This window comes from Trichoderma ghanense (genome assembly GCF_004382785.1).
Source record: "Trichoderma ghanense strain CCMA-1212 chromosome Unknown scaffold_3, whole genome shotgun sequence".
Classification (NCBI taxonomy): Eukaryota; Fungi; Ascomycota; class Sordariomycetes; order Hypocreales; family Hypocreaceae; genus Trichoderma; species Trichoderma ghanense.
Window position 1 is genome coordinate 2,026,937 of NW_027395666.1, and position 19,409 is coordinate 2,046,345.

General features: G+C 55.4%; 7 protein-coding genes across 7 annotated transcripts; 5 read left to right on the forward strand and 2 right to left on the reverse strand.

Moving 5' to 3' along the window:
• Nucleotides 1-1,901: 1,901 nt before the first annotated feature.
• On the forward strand, nt 1,902-2,258 carry CCMA1212_004003 (uncharacterized protein; the record flags this gene model as incomplete). Its single annotated transcript, XM_073701328.1, has 1 exon — nt 1,902-2,258. One exon carries the CDS (start codon nt 1,902-1,904, stop codon nt 2,256-2,258), a length of 357 nt encoding a protein of 118 aa, XP_073560778.1.
• A 2,029-nt stretch (nt 2,259-4,287) lies between these two features.
• CCMA1212_004004 (uncharacterized protein) lies at nt 4,288-6,057 on the forward strand (the record flags this gene model as incomplete). The annotated part of the gene is made up of 4 exons (XM_073701329.1): nt 4,288-4,447; nt 4,603-4,762; nt 4,824-5,323; nt 5,381-6,057. 4 exons carry the CDS (start codon nt 4,288-4,290, stop codon nt 6,055-6,057), a joined length of 1,497 nt encoding a protein of 498 aa, XP_073560423.1.
• Nucleotides 6,058-7,153: 1,096 nt separating this feature from the next.
• Nucleotides 7,154-9,895, forward strand: CCMA1212_004005 (uncharacterized protein; the record flags this gene model as incomplete). The annotated part of the gene is made up of 1 exon (XM_073701330.1): nt 7,154-9,895. One exon carries the CDS (start codon nt 7,154-7,156, stop codon nt 9,893-9,895), a length of 2,742 nt encoding a protein of 913 aa, XP_073560400.1.
• Nucleotides 9,896-10,351: 456 nt separating this feature from the next.
• Nucleotides 10,352-11,608, reverse strand: CCMA1212_004007 (uncharacterized protein; the record flags this gene model as incomplete). Its single annotated transcript, XM_073701331.1, has 3 exons — nt 10,352-10,985; nt 11,049-11,377; nt 11,600-11,608. The coding sequence occupies 3 exons, from the start codon at nt 11,606-11,608 to the stop codon at nt 10,352-10,354; spliced, it is 972 nt and encodes a 323-aa protein (XP_073560401.1).
• Nucleotides 11,609-11,805: 197 nt separating this feature from the next.
• Nucleotides 11,806-12,354, forward strand: CCMA1212_004008 (uncharacterized protein; the record flags this gene model as incomplete). Its single annotated transcript, XM_073701332.1, has 1 exon — nt 11,806-12,354. The coding sequence occupies one exon, from the start codon at nt 11,806-11,808 to the stop codon at nt 12,352-12,354; it is 549 nt and encodes a 182-aa protein (XP_073560402.1).
• Nucleotides 12,355-13,982: 1,628 nt separating this feature from the next.
• On the forward strand, nt 13,983-14,884 carry CCMA1212_004009 (uncharacterized protein; the record flags this gene model as incomplete). Its single annotated transcript, XM_073701333.1, has 3 exons — nt 13,983-14,166; nt 14,231-14,299; nt 14,367-14,884. 3 exons carry the CDS (start codon nt 13,983-13,985, stop codon nt 14,882-14,884), a joined length of 771 nt encoding a protein of 256 aa, XP_073560403.1.
• A 629-nt stretch (nt 14,885-15,513) lies between these two features.
• Nucleotides 15,514-16,862, reverse strand: CCMA1212_004010 (uncharacterized protein; the record flags this gene model as incomplete). Its single annotated transcript, XM_073701334.1, has 2 exons — nt 15,514-16,674; nt 16,839-16,862. The coding sequence occupies 2 exons, from the start codon at nt 16,860-16,862 to the stop codon at nt 15,514-15,516; spliced, it is 1,185 nt and encodes a 394-aa protein (XP_073560348.1).
• Nucleotides 16,863-19,409: the final 2,547 nt, after the last annotated feature.

Here is a 19,409-nt window from a genome sequence, read left to right on the forward strand (position 1 = left end):
AACCTCCCTTGGACTGCTGTTGCTGACGAGACCATCATCCCCGCAATAACGCATTCATCAACGAAGGAAAAGCTAAACAAAAATAGGAGCCAATGCAGACCAAAAGAACAAAACAATTCACATCAATAATAGATAAGTACAGCCAGCGAACAATGATTCTCACGCTCTTATTGTGCGCACCGTCCTCCATATCGGGCCAAAACCTCAGTTGATAGGGTAGGCCAACCACTCTCTACGAGCCCTCGCCATCCACCCGACAACGTGGGAGAGCGTCAAATGCACACATCCCTTTTCTACACGAATGTCTATAGGGCAGCGTAATGCATCGTAAGCACTTTCAACTGTTATCAGACAAGAGGAGTAAAAGCCCTCGCAAAAAGGCAAAAAAAAAGAATTCAAAATATTTCCGGCGCCGGGAGTCGAACCCGGATCGCTGCGGGACTTTCTACTGAAAGCGCAGTATGCTAGCCACTACACCACGTCGGATATGTTTCGATGTCACGTTAAATTCTTAATTTGCCTTATAAAGCCTTCCTTAAGCTATGCGCAATTTTTCTCTCGAGACATCGGAATCTGTACAGCGCTTAACATTCATCTCACAATAATCCTTCTGCTCGAATCTTCGTAAAGAGCGTCTCGATCAATGAGCATCTCAAACCGTTATGCTTGGAGGTCCCCGAGAACATCGCGTCCGAGATCGTGGACGTCGCTTGCCGATCGGATGCTAGCAATGAATCACGTCGGGTGCTGCCGGTATGCGTTTTCTGGCATACGAGAAATGTTGGTGTTACAATAGATTTCGTCATCGGAAGAGCGTTTGTCAAAACAAAACGATTCGGCCAAATGCTAAGAGTCTTAGCAAGACAGGCTATCCAGATCAAAGACACGAAGGTCAATACGAAGAAGTCCGTACGTCTTTCGGGTTTCCCCGTAGGCGAGGCTGTAAGGCATCACCCACTCTCCGCAGAGCCTCATGCAGAGGCCGATGCATTGCAATTCGCGGAGTTCATCTGCAGCCCGTGGTAGGCTGCCAATATTCGGTAATAAAGAAACAGACAGCACATGTGGAGGCTCGTACGGAAGTCGGCGAGACGAGATGAATCTACCAATACGGGCAGAACCCATCACAGGCGCATTCGGCATGGCCTCGCTTTTCTGTACGACTCGCCAGCAGTGCCGATTAGCCAGTATCATGGATGTAATGCTCCGTGCTTCGCAGGGCACCAGGCTTTCTAGAACAAGCATCAGCTGTCCAAACCCCCCATTCCGGGGTGGACCGAGAAGGGAGGCTGAACCAGGCAGGCCAGGAGTCGACTCTGCTGAGCCTGGCTTCATTCCCCGAAGCGAACACGGGCGATTGCACATCGCAGCCGACCTTGCAGCTTATTTGCGACGATGGAGCAGCAAACAATTGAAGCCTGCACACATTGAGTGAACGCCATCTTCGCCTCTTTGCTTATTTCTGCTCTGGTGTCGCCTAGCCGCTAGGCACAAGAACCAGGGGCTGCTGCTTTGGGGCATAATATGGATGCTGATTGGCCAGCCGTGCCGATGAAACCGTTTCAAATGACCTCAGGGTCTCCCTAATGCAATGCATAGCAGCACCTCCATCTTGGCGCCCCTGAAAATCCCGTGGCCTAACGCAAGTGTGCCGCGACACTGTTGCAAGAAGCAGAGGCAAACAAAGTCTTTTGGTCCGTTCTGGAAGACGATGAGTAGTATCAACATCTGAAAGACATCTTGGTGCGTGACAGTCGCTTTCTCTTGTCTGAGAGGGCAGCTCGTGAAGCACAGCATTTCGTTTGTCGTCGACTGATGGCATGGCTGGCACTCTGCGGTCCCACGCTCTCCGGCTTGACCGACTGCTGTGCTCTCCTGGTCTCTGCGATCCAAATTTCGAGATGAACGGGAAGCGACATGCTTGTCCCCCCCCGGCCTTCATATACTCATCACGGCTGAGGCTCCACAAGCATCGTCATACACACCGAACGTCCCAAATTCCCAAGGCCTTTTGTGGTAGGAATCAATTTCCCAATCAACAACAGGAGCAGACGGCCGCACCACCAGGGCGCTATAGACGTCGAGCAACAGTCGGCGTTCATCCGTGGAAATCTAGCGTCGTTTGTGGTTCAGCCGCAAGCCTTGGTTCTCGATGCAGGGTACTTCGTACGGAGTTGAAGGCCTCAGCTCACCTTGACACTCTCCCCCATGGTCGGATTCAGGAGGCAAAATTCTACTCCGGCTTTGAGCCGCCCTAGCGACCTGTAAGGGGGTTCTGCATTGAATTGCTGTCGATAGAGAAGCTTTATTCCAGAAGTCCCATTATTAGGCGGAAGGTCCCCCGAAGTGGTTATCCCGCGGGTCGGAACAGAAAAAAGCCTCCCCCAGGGGCATCATAAATAAGTAACCCCCTGCTCAACTCCATGTCTCTCAATTTCTTGGACTGCTTGGCCAATCAACATCTGAATGAATCATTACATCATCTCGTCCCCCAAGGCAAAGACCCAAGCAACTGCGTACCTCACGGCAAGCGAAGTTTCAACTCCCCTCTCGAAGATGCTCGTCGTGACCCCTGCTAGTGACCATGGCCATTCGAATTTGCCGCGTTTGGAAAGTCGGGCCACCCAGGACGAGGTCTGACTGGTCCACTGTTGGGATACTCTGTCGACCCTTGATCCTTCGTAATCTGCTTTTGGTGTCCCCCCCGGCGGATGGCCAACGAGAGATGCCTGATAGCCGGCTATTGCGCTGCTCAAAACCTTGGCCGCAATGGCAGAAATGGTAGTGCGGCAGTAGCAGCTGGTGCGCCGTGCTGCTTGGTGTTGGTCTCATCCTCCCACCCAGTCTCTTCATCGAGTTCCGGGGCCTGCTTGCACGCCGGCATTGGCGCGGGGACCTGGATTCCTATCCCTTGTCGACAGCAAAATCGCCCTTATTATCCCCCCCCGTACACTGCTGCCATTCCCATCCCTCATTTCGCGTTGCTCCTTTCTCCTCCGCTTCATCGTGTGTTCTGCTCAACATTCCCACGTTCTTTACCATTCCTTTCTGCCGACCAACGTACATTCCTTCTCTTCCATTGTCCATACCCATTCCTCAAATACTTTGCAGGATTCAGCATCCTCAAAATTTCTTTTTCCGACTATCGCTTTGCTGTTCAGCCTTCCTCTTCGCAGTTCGTATTTGCAGAGACGACTACCCTTGCACCCCGATAAGCTTTGACGTCAACTCGGAGAGACATTCAATAGTTGCCGACTGTATCGACATCCCCCGGACTGTTTCGACCGTGTTGCAGAGCAGAAACCTCGGTACTTGTACGGAGCTCATTGAGACTGACGTGCCGCGAGGAATTCTTTCTCGAGGTTGAACACGTGTGCACCGAACTATCAATCGCCATTCTCTGGAATCCCGTCTAGACGCCGTTTCGTGTGCTTGGGAGAATAGCAAGAGAGATAAAGACTCCCCGAAGCTTGTGCAAGCGTGCCTCTTCCCTTGGAAGAAGTTGGTTCTTGATTTGAGCTACCCTCGCCTCTCCGGATTGCCCCTTCGTTCTCTTCTCTGGTGGGGTTTGACGACCACGGCGATTCTTTGGTGAGCCCGTTTCCAGTTTGACAGAACTCCTTTCCTTCACATGATGCAAACCCTTTCCGAAAGCAAATACACAGCAGCGCAGCCAGATTCGGCCAGCCTTGCTTGACCTGCAGGGAGCCCGCAAACGCAACGGGTCACAGCGAAGCGATTGGCTGGTCGACGCAGCTGTTGCTTGAGGAAAACTGGCCGATTACACCAAGGGCCCTTTTTGCGTCATGCCGTGGATGCGAATGCGAGTGCGCGCATGGACAAGCAAAATCTCCGTCAGTGACAGCTGCAGGTTGAAGGACAGGACGCCGCATCTGCCTCCTGCCAGCTTGAACCTGGATCACGGGATCATGATGCTGTCGCGCCTTCCCTCCCAGCGGCGGGCTTTCTGCAGGACCGCCTTCCCTCTTCTCACTGCCGCCTCTCACCGCATTCGGTCATGCCTCTCTCTCCCCTCTCTGAATCCTGCCTCCTATCCTTCGACTCCCAATCCTATCTCACCTACACTCCTTCACCTCGATCTTCTTCCTCGATTCCATCATTGTCTTCTTTTCGTCTGTTGCCTCGGCCTGCGGCTGGCACAATCGCTGACTCTCTGCGCAGACAGCCTCGCTGCGTCGTCCACTCCTTACCAACTCTAGTTGATATTAGTCTTGCCCTTCGTCTTGCCTGGAGCAACTTCTCGAGCTTGGATACGCATCTATCACAATGCTCAAGTCTGTAGTCGCCGTTACCGCGGGGCTGGTCGCCGTGGCCGACGCTTTCTGGCGCATGGAGTGTCAGGGGCGTGTTGGCCTTGCGCGAATGGACCCCGTCGTCTACCCAGGCGAGGACTCGCCTCACATGCACGCTATTCACGGATCGTCAGGTGAGTGTGACTGCTTCCTCTCAAATGGCTGGGCTAGGTTACGTCTGCTTGGGTCACTGTCTCTTTGAGATGATTGATATGGACTCAAGCTGTCCTCAATACCTGGCACCGATTCTGGCCCTTCACATGTTTCTGTAACTGACATGTTCTGTCAGGCTTTTCCGAGACCTCTGGTACCTCCGAGCTCCTTGCCGGCAACTGTACATCTTGTCGTGTAACACAAGACAAATCTGCCTACTGGCACCCTGCCTTGTACTTCCAAGATGCCAACACCAAGGAATACGAGCTGGTACCTCAAGTGGGCGGTATGCTTGCGTAAGTAGCCTTTGTTCAGCCGTCCGGAGTATCGAATAACTCAGCTCACAACACGCACTAGCTACTATCTTCTGTACGGAGACAACATCAAGGCTTTCCCTACGAACTTCCGTATGGTAGCGGGCGACACCAATCGCCGAACCTACACCGCTGGCGATCCAACCCAGCCCGACCCGGCCAAGTCTCTCTGGGCTTCGTTGGGCCAAACCACCCAGGAGATCTTGGCTCAGCGCGCCATCGGCTTCAACTGCCTCAACTACGATAAGGCCCCTGAAGGCACCCTGTATCGCCACTTCTTGCCCGACAAGGGTTTCCTCGATGCCAACTGCAAGGATGGCATCCGTTTCGAAATCATGTTCCCTTCGTGCTGGAAGGGCGGCGATGCTCTTGACAGCGCCAACCACAAGGACCACGTTGCTTACCCCGATCTTGTCATGACTGGAAACTGCCCCGACGGCTACCCCGAGCGTCTGCCCAGCATGCTGTTTGAGATCATCTGGAACACCAACGCTTATGCTGGCCGCGCTGGTGAATTCGTAATTTCTAACCAGGACACAACTGGTAAGAGATCAATGCACTTCTCTCAACGGTAATGGACTCGTCTGACTCGAATAACAGGTTATGGACTCCACGGTGACTTCATCATGGGCTGGGACCAAGACTTCCTGCAGCAGGCCGTTAACACATGCACGAACCCCTCTGGTCTCATCGAGGACTGCCCTCTCTTCAACGTTGTCGACCAAAGTGTGGCCACGCAGTGCCACCTCGAGGATATGCCCGCGCACCTGCTGAAGGCGGACGGCGATGGTCAGGGTCCCTACGCCCAGCTCCCTGGAGGTGAATCGACCGGCTCCAGCCCTACCTCTGGCGGCCACGGCCACGGCAAGCCCAGCAGCGCTCCCACCAACGGCGCCGTGGCCCCTACCTTGCCCTACCAGCCTGGTGTGACCGCGCCTTCCAAGGCATCTCCTCTCCCCGGACAGGTCTTCAAGGAGGACGGCGCCGGTGGTTCATCTGGCTACAACGCTGACGCCATTGAGCCTGCCGTCACGCCTGCCCCGGGCGTGTCGGCTGCCGATGTTGGTGCCGAGTTCGTCAGCACTCAGTACATCACCGTTGGCAACGTTGTTAGCGAGATCCTCTGGAAGCAGGCTGTTGTCACCGTTACCGCGGAGCCTCAGCCGTCGACGACTGTGACCGTCACGGCAACTGGCCCGCGTCCTGTCAAGCACCGACGCAGCGGCCACGGCCACAGCCACGGCCACGCTCACGTCCATGGACAGGGCCAGCTCTAAGATGTTGTGAGAGAAGATAGGATGGACTGATATCCCCCTTTTTTGTCATTTTTGAAGAATTTTTCTTGTGAATCTGGACAGGATCCAGATAGTTAGGGGCATTCGTGTGGCATGATTGAATCAACATTTGGCTGCTGGCTTTGTTCATAGGGTAAAAAAGATGTTTATCCGGACCTTGGCATCAGAAGATTTAACGAGAGAGCTGCGCAGGCAGATGCATTACGTGACAATCAATTCAGTGAGATTTAGTTTTATACAATCTATGTGAGGCGTGACGAGTCTTTTCGTCTCGCAATTTCTCCTATTTAAATGATGAAGCAAACAAGCTGATGGTCCCAGGTGAATACCTATCAACTAGGTACCTATAGTACTTACTAGACTATCAGTCTGTGCATGGGTGACTGTTGGGGTACATGCAGAAGAGGCCTGGAGCCTCCCCTGAGGGCCCGGCAAACGTGACGGGCCTTGATGTCATCAGGTCTCATCAACCCAAGAATGGGCAGGGGGAGCACCGGCTTCTTCATCGGATGTCTGCAACTCCAGGAACAGCGCATGTGCCGCATGCTTGACCTGTTATGAAGTCTCAAATCCGCCTCCATTTGGGGGATGGTTAGGCGGCGGCGGAGGCGCGGATGGAATGGATCACGCCAGGCAACGCATTCCTGAGATGCAGCAGCAATCAAATCCCATGCGAGCAATGACCGTCTGGATTGCGGGCGAGCCCATGGCATGGCTGTGCTTTTCAGAAACAAACGACAAAAGCCGGACGGCCCGAGAGAATGCTGTAGTATTTTGCTTCTGTTATTCTTTTTCCCTTTGGATTCTTCTTCTTCTGCTGCTGCTTCTGTACGCGTGCTTTTGTGCTTTTTCTCTTTTTCTGGGTTGATGAGATATTGACCTTTCCATTCGCTTGTTCCGAGGAGATGCTGTGAGATGTAAGAGAGACGGAGATACTGGAGAGACAACAACAACGACGACAGTCATTACTAGTACTACTGATCATTGATAGCAAAGCATAGCGAAGCAAAGAAAAGAAGCAAAGAAAAGAAGCAAAGAAAAGAAGCAAAGAAAAAAAGCCAAAGCAGAACCACAAACCATGGGTGGCGCGACGCGCATGTTTGGGCGAGAGCCCGAGCGTGCTAATCACCCCATTGGCCTGGGATGGCTGCTTGCCATTGCGCTCTGCGGCGGCATCCTGCTCTTCACGACGGTCGGCCTGCTTCTCGTGTGGTGGGTGAAGAAGTCCCGCTCGCCGGGGCCGCAGACGGTCTACGGATACGCGACGACGGAAACGTCTTCCGTGCCGCCGACGTCGACGTCGAGGCTCATCAAGCGGCGGCTGCTGGGAGGAGGGGGAGGAGGAGGCTCCGGGTCGCTCAGCAAGCTGTCGAGCCGGCTGTCGAGCCGGTTCTCGGTGCTGCTGCCGGGGCCCGGGCAAGGGGGGGCTCCGCCCCGTCCTTCTTCTTCGCTGCCGACGCACGAGAGCTTCGCGCTGCCGGAGAGGCGGCGGACGGTCTCGAGGGGGAGGAAGCGCTCGCGGAGCTGGGTGGACGAGGATGACCTGCACGGGCCGAGGATCGCGCGGAGCAAGCGGAGCGCGAGGGACTCGTGGTTCGGCGCAGCGCCGACGCTGCCCAGCGTGGACGCGGGGGTGCTGCTGCTGCCGGAGGTGGTGGAGGTGGAGGAGGACAGCAGCCGGCGGGTGCATGTGGGAGCGGGAGTGCCTCTGCAGCATCCGCAGCCGCGGTGGATTCCGCGCAGCCAGACGGAGCCGGGGCTGATTCCCATGACGGCGGCGGCGGCGGCCTCGTCGGCGTATCCTGTTGATCTGCCGGCGGCTGTTGGGCCGGTGAGGATTCCGGCTCCTCAGGCGGTGCACATGCGGCCTTCGGCGACGGATTCAAACCTGAAGGGCATCTTGCGCTCGACGGAGATGAGGCTCTCGGACAGGAACTCGCGGCCTCCGGTCAATGTATCCAGATCATCTGCCGTCAGGGGGTCGCCGACGAAGGGCCACCGCACCAGCTTGTCAGCCAGATCAAGCAACGGCTTTCCCTTGTCGGGGAGCCCGCCCAAGAGCGGTGGCCTTTCCAATACAACAAGCATGAGCTCGATTGGCAGTGCCGCGAACAGCCTCATTGCGGCGGCAACCCAGGAGCTCGAGCTTCCTGGCCGCTCGTCAAGTCCCAGCAAGGCCAAGGGAGTCCGATTCGAGGAGCAGCTGCTGGCAAACGGAGGAGACCTGGAGAAGCCTCAGTATAAGACCGTCCTCTCCCAGAGTCCGCAGACGCACAGCCCTCAGAGACAGTTCTCTCAGATGGCTTTGATACACCACCCGTCGACACAGTCTGCTCAGCAACACCCACCACCACAGACAAGTCCTGAACGCCGGATGTCGTTAGACAGCGACAAATCCAGCTCTCTGTCGACCTTGTACAGCACCAATGAGCCCGAAGAAGAGAGACCTGTGCCAAGGCTCGATTACGATCCCTTTGTGGAAAAGGGGGGCCAAGGCGGCAGGTGGCCGAACTGGCAGACGCGGCAGCGCCTCGCACACAACGACTCGCAAAGGCGCGCAAAGACGCTGAGCTCGGCATCACTGACGAGAATCATCATGGGAGAACCCGCCAGCCCGCCGCAGTTGAGGCCCCTCTCGGCGATTTCGCAACCAGACATGGCGTGCGGGGGTTTGATGTCCCCCCTGATGCTCGACTCGCAACCCGCATCGTTCGCTAGAGACGCCGCCACCGACAGGCTCGCTCCCCCACAGACGCCATACTTGAACCAGGTACCCTCGGAAGTCAGCTTCGTCTCCATGTCGGTGGACTCCGATGCCACCGAGGTGCCTGCAACTGAAGTGCCCAGAGCGGACTGGCATGACAGCAGCGACTCGGCATCGTCCAGCCCCACGACTCCAACGGGGCAGTCACGATTCCCAGACATGTCATCATCCTCTTCGCCGTATGACGAGCGGGAGATCATGTCCTTGCTGATGGCCACGGCGCCCCCTCAACGAGCTCTGCCGTTGCCTCCACCCAGCATGACGGGCACGGACGGGGCCATCGTTGCTGTCCTTTCGCCGACGCCCGGGAGCCGCCTCGCACGCCGGGGATCCAACGCCAGCTCCGTGTATACGTTTGACACCTTTCTTGCCGAGCAGGGCACTGCCTTGGCGCCCTCACCCTCCCGCCGGTCCATCGTCCACCCCATCATCGAGGGCCCTCGATTAAGCAGCACCATCGCCGAGCTGCGCCGCATGAACAGCGTCCTGAGCACATACAGCGTCGCATCCATCGCCTCGACAGCCGCAGAGGGCGACTCGCCCACTCTCCCCGCCTCACTGAGCGCCAGCGGCAGCGCCAGCGGCAGCGGCCTCGCAAAGTCCCGCTCCGTCCTCTTCGGCCCCGCCAGCATCGGCAGCAGACACTACCTCAACGTCGGAAACACGCGGTCCCTGGCCAGCAGCGGCAGCCGCCGCTTCGGCCCGCGAGGGTCACGGCACCGCCGCGCGGAGACTTGCTACTACGGCAAGGATAGTGGCCAGGGCCAGGGGCTGGGGCTGGGACTCCGCCTGGCGTGCATCGTAGACGAGACGGTCGACGTTGATCCGCACCGGCGGACGCAGAGCCTCGTCTGCGATCCTGGCATGGAGGTCCTTGAGGGGGTTGCCCCTCCCAAAGGGCTGCTGAGCCAGAAGCTTCGCCCCGTGGAGGAGCTCATCGCTGCGGAGCAGAGGTTGGATACGCACCGGGCGAGTGTGGAGAGCTTGGGGCTGTATGATAAGGATGGGTTTCTGATCAGTTCGCCTGAGAGGAAGAGTAAAGGCTTGCGGATATGAGAGCGAGCGGTGATGCTGCCCTACTTTCCTTTTTCCTGAATGCTTTCATTCATTCATTCATTCATTCATTCATTCATTTCTTCTTTTTTTTTCTTTCTTTTCCCTGTTTTACTTCCTCTTATTGGGCCCGTTTCTTTTGTGGAAGACTCGTTGGCGACTGATAATGTAATTTTTATGGTACGGGCGTCTCCCGTGTTTTCTTGTTGCACAATCAGAGAAGAGCAGAAGGAGTTCATCGATAGATATGGTAATGTATATTAGCTGGTAGCCTAAGGCACTTTGGAATCTGATTTTAGTTTTCCCTTGTTCACTTGTGCAGCTTGGCGAGTGAAACTCACCTATTCTTAATCTTCCATGTAACTCGAAATGATAGATGAGGAAGAAAATCTTCACTCAAGGGCGATAGATCACTCCCTCATTGTCTGACCGCAAACGCCGTACCCCTCCAGCCCCCCCTCACGCGTCGTCTCCAGCGCTGTCAACCCTGGCCCGCTTGCTTTCCGGATCCTCTGCTGAATCATGCCCATTGACGCCCTCTCCCTTCTCAAGCTCGTCCCTCGGGCGTGTCCTACCAGCTCCTGCACCAAGCTCTTCGGGCTCTTCTCCCTCTCCCTCCTGCTCACCACCTATCCAGTTGCCATCCGCGTCAAAGTACTCGTGCACATTATCCGCCGTGATCCACCCGCCACTACCGGGCATAGGAGGCGGCAGCCCACCGTCTGTAACACCGCGCAATACGCCCGTGAATCCCTCAACGGCCTCGTGGCCCACGTTTCCCTCAAAGACGATGCGGTCGTACTCGTTCTCGTCGTCGTCCTCGACTTCGGGATCGGGATGCAAGTCGGAACAATTGGCCATGGCCTCGTAGAGCTGCTTCGCCGAGCTTGCCTCCGAAGAGGATGGGTTCTGCGGCGGGACGATGGTAAGCTCGACGGCTTGGAAATCGGAGTCGTCGCTACCGCCGTCGGCGAGATCGAGCTGCATCCAGACAGCTTGCTGGTTGTCGACCGTTTTGAGGGCGTGGATGGAGATGGTCGGGTAGGGGATCGAGACTCCGGCTTCGGCTTGGCTGCTGAAGACGATGAAGTTTCTGCGTGCATGCACGTTAACAGCCGCACAAAAGCTGGATCAGTTCAAGGACGGATGCGCGCACTCTGAAGTCGCAAACACATCGACGGTTTGCTCTACCAGCTCCTCCGCGGGTTCGTTGTCGTTCGCGTCGCCCCCATTGGAAGCATTGGGCGCCGCAGGAGTGTCTTGGGGGAAGATCGCTAGGCTGCCGCACTGGGATCGAGGAATCGTTGCCTTTGCGCCGGCCAGATGGTAATGCAGAATCGGCTTTCCGTCTGTGAAGGACTCGGGGGTCTGCGACTGGTATTCAGCCAGAGGCGTGAAGTCGGCCTCTGCGGGCGGTGATCGGATTGTTGTTGGAAGCATGGTCTGGACCGGATCTTTGGAGCTGAGCAGAGCTGAAATCCGTGACTGCTGGAAGAAGAAAAAGAAGCTGTGAATCGAGATGATGATCGTGGGGTAGCTGCATGAGGTCCTGCGTTATCGATACCGCCTCCAGCTGCCGCGGCAAGTTTATAGCGGACGTGGGGCTGGTGATGCTACCAGTAACCACATGCAGACTAGATTCACTGCATCCAACGATCAACTCCGATGCTCCCAATCTCCAGAACCTCAACTTCTACCTTTCATCACCTCGTCCATGTTCATCGTCTGCTTCAGTACTCGAAGGATCGCTCTTCTCACCAAGTTCGCCAATATTCTCCCCAATATTACGGACCATCTCAGTCGATCTACCGCACACGCTCCATCAACAACAGCAGCTTGGCTGGGTAGGACTTCGCAGCCTGTCTGCTAGTGAAGATGCACAGCAACCGTGAGTCAACGTCATTTCTACCTCGATGAACAAATATGCTGATGTGCATGAAACAGGAGCACATCATCTGCTTGAGCAGGTCCCTCTGACGGTATCACCCTTCGTCTCCCTGCCGACGGCCACCACCCTCTCGTACAACTACAAGACACTGCCTTCCAACATCCCTCCTTCGCAATTGGCCATCCCCAACGCCTCCGACGACCCTTCATCACAGCCCAAACCGAAATACGTCGTCTCGAATTCCGGCCATGCCGCCCATCCCGACGACATCATCGCTTCCTGTCAGGCTCTGCAGGCGCACATTGCCAAGATGCAGCAAGACGCCGAAAGGGACCTCAGAGAGCTGGAGGAGCGCATAAGAGAGCGAGAACTCGCCGAGAAGAGAAGGCTGGCGCCGGGATGGCTGGACAGCGATGCTCGGCTGCTGGAGCCTGAGAGAGCCGGCCCTGCGCACCAGCCGGGGCCGAGTCCGCCGACTTCGAACGGGCAGAGCGATCGGGGCGGTAGTGGTGATGTTTCCAGCGATGAGGGCGCCCAGCTGGATCGGGCTTTTGGTGATATGGCGCTGAGATAGATGCGTGGGCGTGGTTTGGCAGGTGGCGCAAGTTGTCTTCTTGTCTCTCTTCTCTTCCGTTTCTTTTCTTCTTTGGCTATTTACGATGGTTTCACGATACAATGACAGCAGTAACTCTACATATGTGCTGGATCGGGACTAACAGACCGACATTTGCTACTGGATAAGGGGCGTTGAATATATCGAATTATCACTTGTATTTTCTTCTTGCTTGTCTCTTGACAGATAGTCATTTGCTACGGATTCAATTTCAGGCAATGGAGGCTGAGCAAACAATGGGAACCCATTCGGTCTTTCGTACGAAGTGGCGATTGCAGTCTGCTGTAGTATTTGACAAGACGCTCTTTTACGGTAAAAGGCGCGGCAGAAGCATCGACGTATTCGGGAAACCAGTGATTGATGCGACACGACACGATAAGATACAATCTAATCCACCACAGCACGATACATGACAGCCCAATCATGTCGATGGCCTGGGATTTGACTCATGCATAGAATGAACTCTCTCTTGATGCTTCGGTAACGTTTCCTTGTAATCTACTGGCTGATCCCTCAGAGTGACTGCCTCCTTCGGTGCAGGTTCTGAGTATGACGACGCTCATCCTCACGGCTTCATCTCGGCGGCTGGACTGTTCTAGGCTGGCCGGTACGAGACCGATTTGCACATCATGCCGCTTGCTTATCCCGATGAGAGCAAAACCATATCAGAGTTAAGCCCTCTCGGAGCGAGCCCATCTTGGTGACTGACTGGCTGTCGGGGGCTGTGTACGCCTCGCAGCACGTAGGTACCTTGGCTCACAACTTTGGCGGTGACTTTGGAGTTGACTTCATGTGTGGCATGGCATCTGGAGCTGAGCTCGCTTCTTCATGGAAAGGAACATTCTGCAACCGATTGTAGGTTCGCCTTAACCGAGATACTCCGCTGCGCCAGCCTGGTCAGTCGATATGGGCCTAGGTATGGAAGAGGGAGAAGAAAGGAGAAGTCTTGCCCAAGGCCGGAATGGCTTCCTCCTGAACGTTGATATCGGCGCAAGCCACATCCCAAGGAAGCTCACGGTGCCCAGCAAAGGCTTCCTCTGCCAGTCAGGCAACGGCGAATACTTCAATCGAGTGCTTTGAGCAGGATGACCCAGCCTCCGTAGGCTCGGTAAGGCTAACTCTATCGAATACCGGCATCATCACAGGAAACGACGCCCTCGGCTCGAGAGTCGGCATTACTTGATAACAATCGAAAGCATCGCTGATGCTTAATAAAGGTAAAAGAAGCGTACTATACCTTCTGTATCCTAAAGCATGTGCACTCAACAAACCTCCCCAGTCTCTTGAGGAAAGGTACGCTTCTTACGGTTGCTGTGGCTTGTTGAACAGAATCAATCTTCTTCTCAAAGCCCTCTGATAACGACAGTCGCCGCTCCCCAACAATCATGATGCCCCAAGCCTTTCTTTCCACAGGCAGTTTCTGCCTTGACTATGGGAAGGAATAAGTATATAAGGCCTCCTTTTCTCCTCCCTCCCTGCTCCTCTCTTTCCATCAGAATTCGATTTGCTCTTTACGTCTCAACACATCAACCATCTCTCCATCCATCAGAGGTGGATATTTATTCTCTTTTCAACCGCCCGTCTTCACCATGTTCGCACCACTGTGCCTGGTGTTCCTCCTCCTTGCGTTCGGCCAGATGGCCTTCGCCGAGCCAACCGTTGGCGCGGCACTGTTTGGATGGCCTCCCCCGAGGCCATTCAATTATTACACCGAGAGACTTGCGCCTTGCGGAAGTCCCAATGGTGTTGGGGAGAGGGTCGAGCTCCCCACAAGTACGTTTGCCATGCCGTGTCTGGTCTTGAGGGATTGTGGTTTATGCTAACTGACGCACGATAGAGCATGCTCGTGTTGCCTTCTTCGCCGAGCGAGACATCGGTCTCGAGCTGGCGATCTCATACTCTCAGGGTATGTGCCTCTTCTCTCGTGCTTGTCCTCCTATGCTCTTGGTCCGCATCTGTTAACAACGGCCTAGATCCGACGTCGCAAGATGACTTCGAGACCCTGAAGTACAGCCTCCCTCCCGGCCACGTCAACCTCGTCTCCGGCATCACCTGCATCATCCTCGGCACCCCGCTCCCCGGCGCCGCCCATGGCCGCAACGCCACGATGCAGTTCCGGTACCTGTCCAACTACGACTCTTCCAAGTACAGGTATAGGTACTCGTGCGCGGACGTCACCTTCTCGGACACGGCGGACAGCTACAACGGGGACATTTGTCGCAACAAGACGCGGCCCGTTGCCTACGACAGGCTTCCGTTCCCGGACCCCGAGGATGAGCACGACGATGAGCCGCCGCCGCCGGAGAACTATGACGAGGTCCATATGGACGGACCTCCCTTTCCCAGTTGGGGGGTTGCTCTGATCGCCGTTGGAGGGAGCTTTCTTTTGTCAATTGTCTTTATTGTTGTTTATAAGTTTGTTTATGAGCCGCGTAAAATGCGCAAACGCAAGCCTGTGCAGACGACGCCGTGGGTTCCTCCTCCGTCCTGAGACGGCGTTCAAGGAGATGTCTCGTGGGTTGGACGGCAATGGGTCGGAAGACCGTTTCAACTTGCAATACTACTCGGATAGGAATGGAGTTACAAGGAGTTTTAAGATTGTTGGCTTTTCGGGAACAAGATGCTTTGATACAGGATAGACACAAAGTCTACAATCAATTGGTATAACGATAGTCTGAATCCACTCAGCACGTACGGCAATGGAAGCAGGTGCTCTCATATTACTACTACTATGATGCCAAGAGCACACATTGGGATAAAAGAGCATAATCCAAGCTGGTATCTTACAACGACCCGCGCAGCTCCGTAGAGACTCAATGCCCTGAGACACCAGCCCGACCGACCGACTGCCTGAGCATTTATACGATTGACATCCAACCAGTAAACTCTCCCTTTTGTGAGATTTTTTTTTTTTTTTTCCCGTCATTGCCTCGTAGCAATACATGTCTAATGAAGTCAACAAAACTCATGGCACCATCCAATAATGCGTTCTCACTGCTCCGCCACGGAGGGAGAAACCACAAGACGAGCCTCTTGACAAGGAGGCGGACAAATAGTAAACACCTAGTAATCATGTGCGTATACAATGCATGCGTGTGCTTTTTGACTTCTGTTATCGTCTCACGGCGTCTTGGTGAGCAACGGAGTCAGAATCTCCATTGCTCGGATCGACTGGACTCTGGACAAGATGACGGTGCCGGCGCGAGCAGTGGAGAGATAGGAGAGCTCTGAACTCTCGGCGGTGTCTGTGCCCTTGACGAGGCGGCCTGCAACGCCACAGACGATACCGGTGGACTCAAATGGCAGGTTGACTAGATCGAGGAAGATGGGGATCAGGACGCCCTCGGTGTCGCCCACGAGGGAGTCGTCGAAGATGGGCAGCAGGGTTTTATCAAGGAGGAGGGACGGGGGGTCATCTTGGGCGAGGGTGAGGGAGAGGAACCTGGGCTGCGAGACGAGCGCCGAGACGATGCACGTGTAGAGCTTCGTGTCGACGTGGGTGATCCAGGAGCGGCGGTAGTCGACGGAGCTCTTGCGGCTGATGGACGGCCGGTGGGCGTAGGGGTTCGCGAGGGGCGAGGTCTCGCGGCCGGAGCACTGGACGAGCTCGAGGTCCGGCTCGATGCGGGCCTTTACGTTGCGCTTGAGCAGGAGCTCAAAGGTCCTCGACTGGAGCTCGTCGTCGTTGGAAGGGGGCGGGGTGCCGGGCGGTTTCTGTTGCGCGGCGCAGTCGGTGTCTGATGAGCTGTTGTTGGGGGCATACATGGACGGGTTGACGAAGTTGGACTGGTTCTCCGAGAGCTCGAAGCCCTTTGCCAGCAGGGCCTGGACGACTTTCTGCTTCTCCTTGGTGGGGACGAGGATGAAGTCGGAGTAGTAGGTGGTGATGAAGAAGATGGGGATCCCCGCAAAGGCAAGCGGCGAGCTGAGCTCCATGACACGACCGCCGGGGTCCAGTCCGGCGCTCGTCACAGAGAGGATCATGTAGGTGTCCTTGAAGACGGAGACGTTTTTGGAAATGGCCTTTGGCAGCGCGTTGAGGGCGGGCTCGAAGACGTTCTTGGCCCAGGAGCTGTGGCAGACGACGGAGCAGTCGATGGGGGTGATGCTGATGTTGAGGAAGCCATGCTGGTAGTCTGTCGTGAGGCCCTCGAGCTCGTACTCTGTCGAGTCGCGGGAGAAGTTGAGGCTCTGGGTCTGGGGGAGGAGGATGCGGAGGATGGGCTGGAGGAGGGTCGGGTAGAGGTCGAGAGGGATGTGGATGAGGGTGTAAGTGCCTTCCTGCAGAGCGAGATCGCGTCAGCACCGGTTGGGACATTTGTCAATTGTATCACGGGAAGATTGGAATACACGAGATCATTCTGAAGTCATAAGGGCAGGGCAGAAGTTGCCAAGAAGAGCTGCGGAAGAAGCTGGCTGCGTGGACTGGGCTGGTGCCCACTTACAAGGAACGAGACCTGCGCGTTCATGGTGAAGCTGCGCCTTTCCGCCGGCGAACGAGAAAAGAGTATTAAGTATGCAACTGATATGTAGATGAACTGGAACGGCAAGAGAGGCTATATTAGAGGAAAGAAACAGTCGGGACTCGTCGTGGATGCTGCAATTGTCGAGATGGCGCAATTACTGCCGTTATCGACGTCGGCTCTGCGGTTCCGATATGGCGGCGCGCCAAACCGACGTAATCCTGGGACGAGCGACAGCAGGGGGTTTCCCTGGTGGTGCAAGTGCCGAAGGCGTGGTGGTGCACAAGAGGGGAGAGAGAGAGAGAGAGAGAGAGAGAGAGAGAATAGTGAGCAGTAATAATAAAAAGACTATTGGAGGGTAGGATAAGAAAAAGACATAGAGAAGTTGGTCAAGAAAAAAAAAGAAGAAGAGAAAGGATGAAGAAGATGGGGAAAAAGTTTTGGTGTCGCGATGGAGGGAAGTGAGATCGAGGCGGACGGGAGTCAGTCGGAGCGCCGTAAATCGGGGGAGACGGGCGCTGATAAGTGATAAGGCGGTTCACGGTTGGCGCAGGTCCCCTAAAGCCCAGGCGTAGATCGCTGACAACTGATAACGACCGCTGGAATCCGGCGCTTCACAGTGGGGACCTGCAATGGAGTTTGATGTAGCAGCTGATGATAGACGAAGAGGCTAGCCAGAAGCCGAGGGAGCTGCTGAGGCTTTATGGCGAGACGGACGGGGATAGATGGAATCCAGGAGAGACCGCTCTGGATGGAGGACCAGGCCATGGATGAGCTGTGCTGCACGTACAAACAACTAAGCGCCTTGGCTGCCACTTATACACTCGCCAAGGGCATACGACTGTCTATATGGAGTACATGTACATGTAGTCTCGCTACGGTAGAGAACATCTCCAAGAGCATTGCCAAAGAGAAAAAAGAAAGACATCATACATCCAACCGGGGGCTCAAACGCCACGGCGAGCAGGGAACAGGCCAGGACCCCCCACCCAGAATAGGGAGGACCCTGGAACGCCTCGCAACCATTCGAGGCATCCGTGCAGCGAGCCGGAGCGGGGAGCCAACCCGTTGAAGCCCGGCCGCGAAGCTGGGAAAGAAAAAAACCTGGGGCGCAGGGACAAGGGTTCTGTTGCTTGCAGAGGTAGGTGGTATCTGGACGCAGAATTGCCGCTGTCGAGTACTTGGGGAGGACGACGCGGGACTTGAAGATGGAATGGTGCGAGTACATAACATTAGCTCTGCCCGGTGCTGCGTTAGCATTGGCCTCGTCGTGATGCTGCTGAAGCAGTGCATTCTGTTCCGATGCTAGCCTCAACGGTCTTGTGTAGTTGCGCCATCGCAGTTTCACTCTTCTTCCTCCGACAGGGAACACGTCTTCCTCGCTCTTCGCTCCAACCTTCAGTGCCTAGAAGAAAGGGCCTAATAAGCAGCCCGGTGCGGAGGTTTTGACTGAGACACAGCAGACATGAAAGTAAATGGCGCTTTCCGGTGACGAATTAGCAAGCAAGGGAAATTGAAGACGCAGCCTGCAGTTCCCAATGGCTGAGAACACATCAAGGCGCCTGGTAGGTGCGTCGGCACTGTCCAGGGTAAATGCTGTAAGATGTGAGAACCTGACGAACTCGCTCATGGATGACATCAAGACAAAAACCGGCACGACGCCCAGATGCCAGCAGAGCAGCCTTCTTCCAAGAGGCTTGACGACTGATTGATTAGAACACAAGGTATGGTGATGTGATGTCAATGCGGGTTGATGGGTGGCACGGTTCAGGTCTGGTCTCAGCAGCTCCTCCACGTCAATGATTCTGGTCGAGGTCGGGACAAGAGACAAGGACCAGGACGCCGGCTCTAGCCTCAAGCAACGAGGCATCGTGACCTCGGCTCGGCGTCCCCAGCCCGATCCATCCATCACCTGGGGAGACAAAAAAAACGGTCTTCAACGGCGTAGTCCGCCAGCTGCTGATGCTGAGGTGGTGTGGTGATGCCGACCTAGGCGCTTCTTCTTCTTCTTCTTCCTCTTCTTCTTCTGCTTCTTAGCATCTTATTCTTCCCTTGTTGCTGCCACACTGCCCATTCCAGCACCGTCAGCCTGGCTCATGGATATCGCCTCTTCATTCGACATGGCTCGTTTTCGGCGGTCCACGAGATGCGCCACCAGCGTCACCCCTGGGGCTGAAGCCAAGCAGGCTTTTTCCATTCATGTTGCTTTCTCTTTGATCATTCTTCTTCCTGAATCTCCGCTGAGGGAGGCTGATGTCAGCCCTGCGTGGTAGGCTGACCGACAGAATTTTTTCTTCCTCTCTCTCAAAAATCGGTCTTTTGCTTCTAATGGGCTTTTTGTCGTATCATGGCTGTGATGAAGGGTGGTGCGCCACGGCTAAACGGATCCGGCCCATCCCTCAGGGTCGTTTTGCTCACTTGGTGTGCAAAATTCCAACGGCAGAGGAGCACATGAACTTCCAAGTTATGTAGCCATTGCGGATCCGGGGTATTCAAAGAGCTTGGTAATCAATAACGGCTATGATTGTGAGCCAGATGATGTGATTCTTGGGC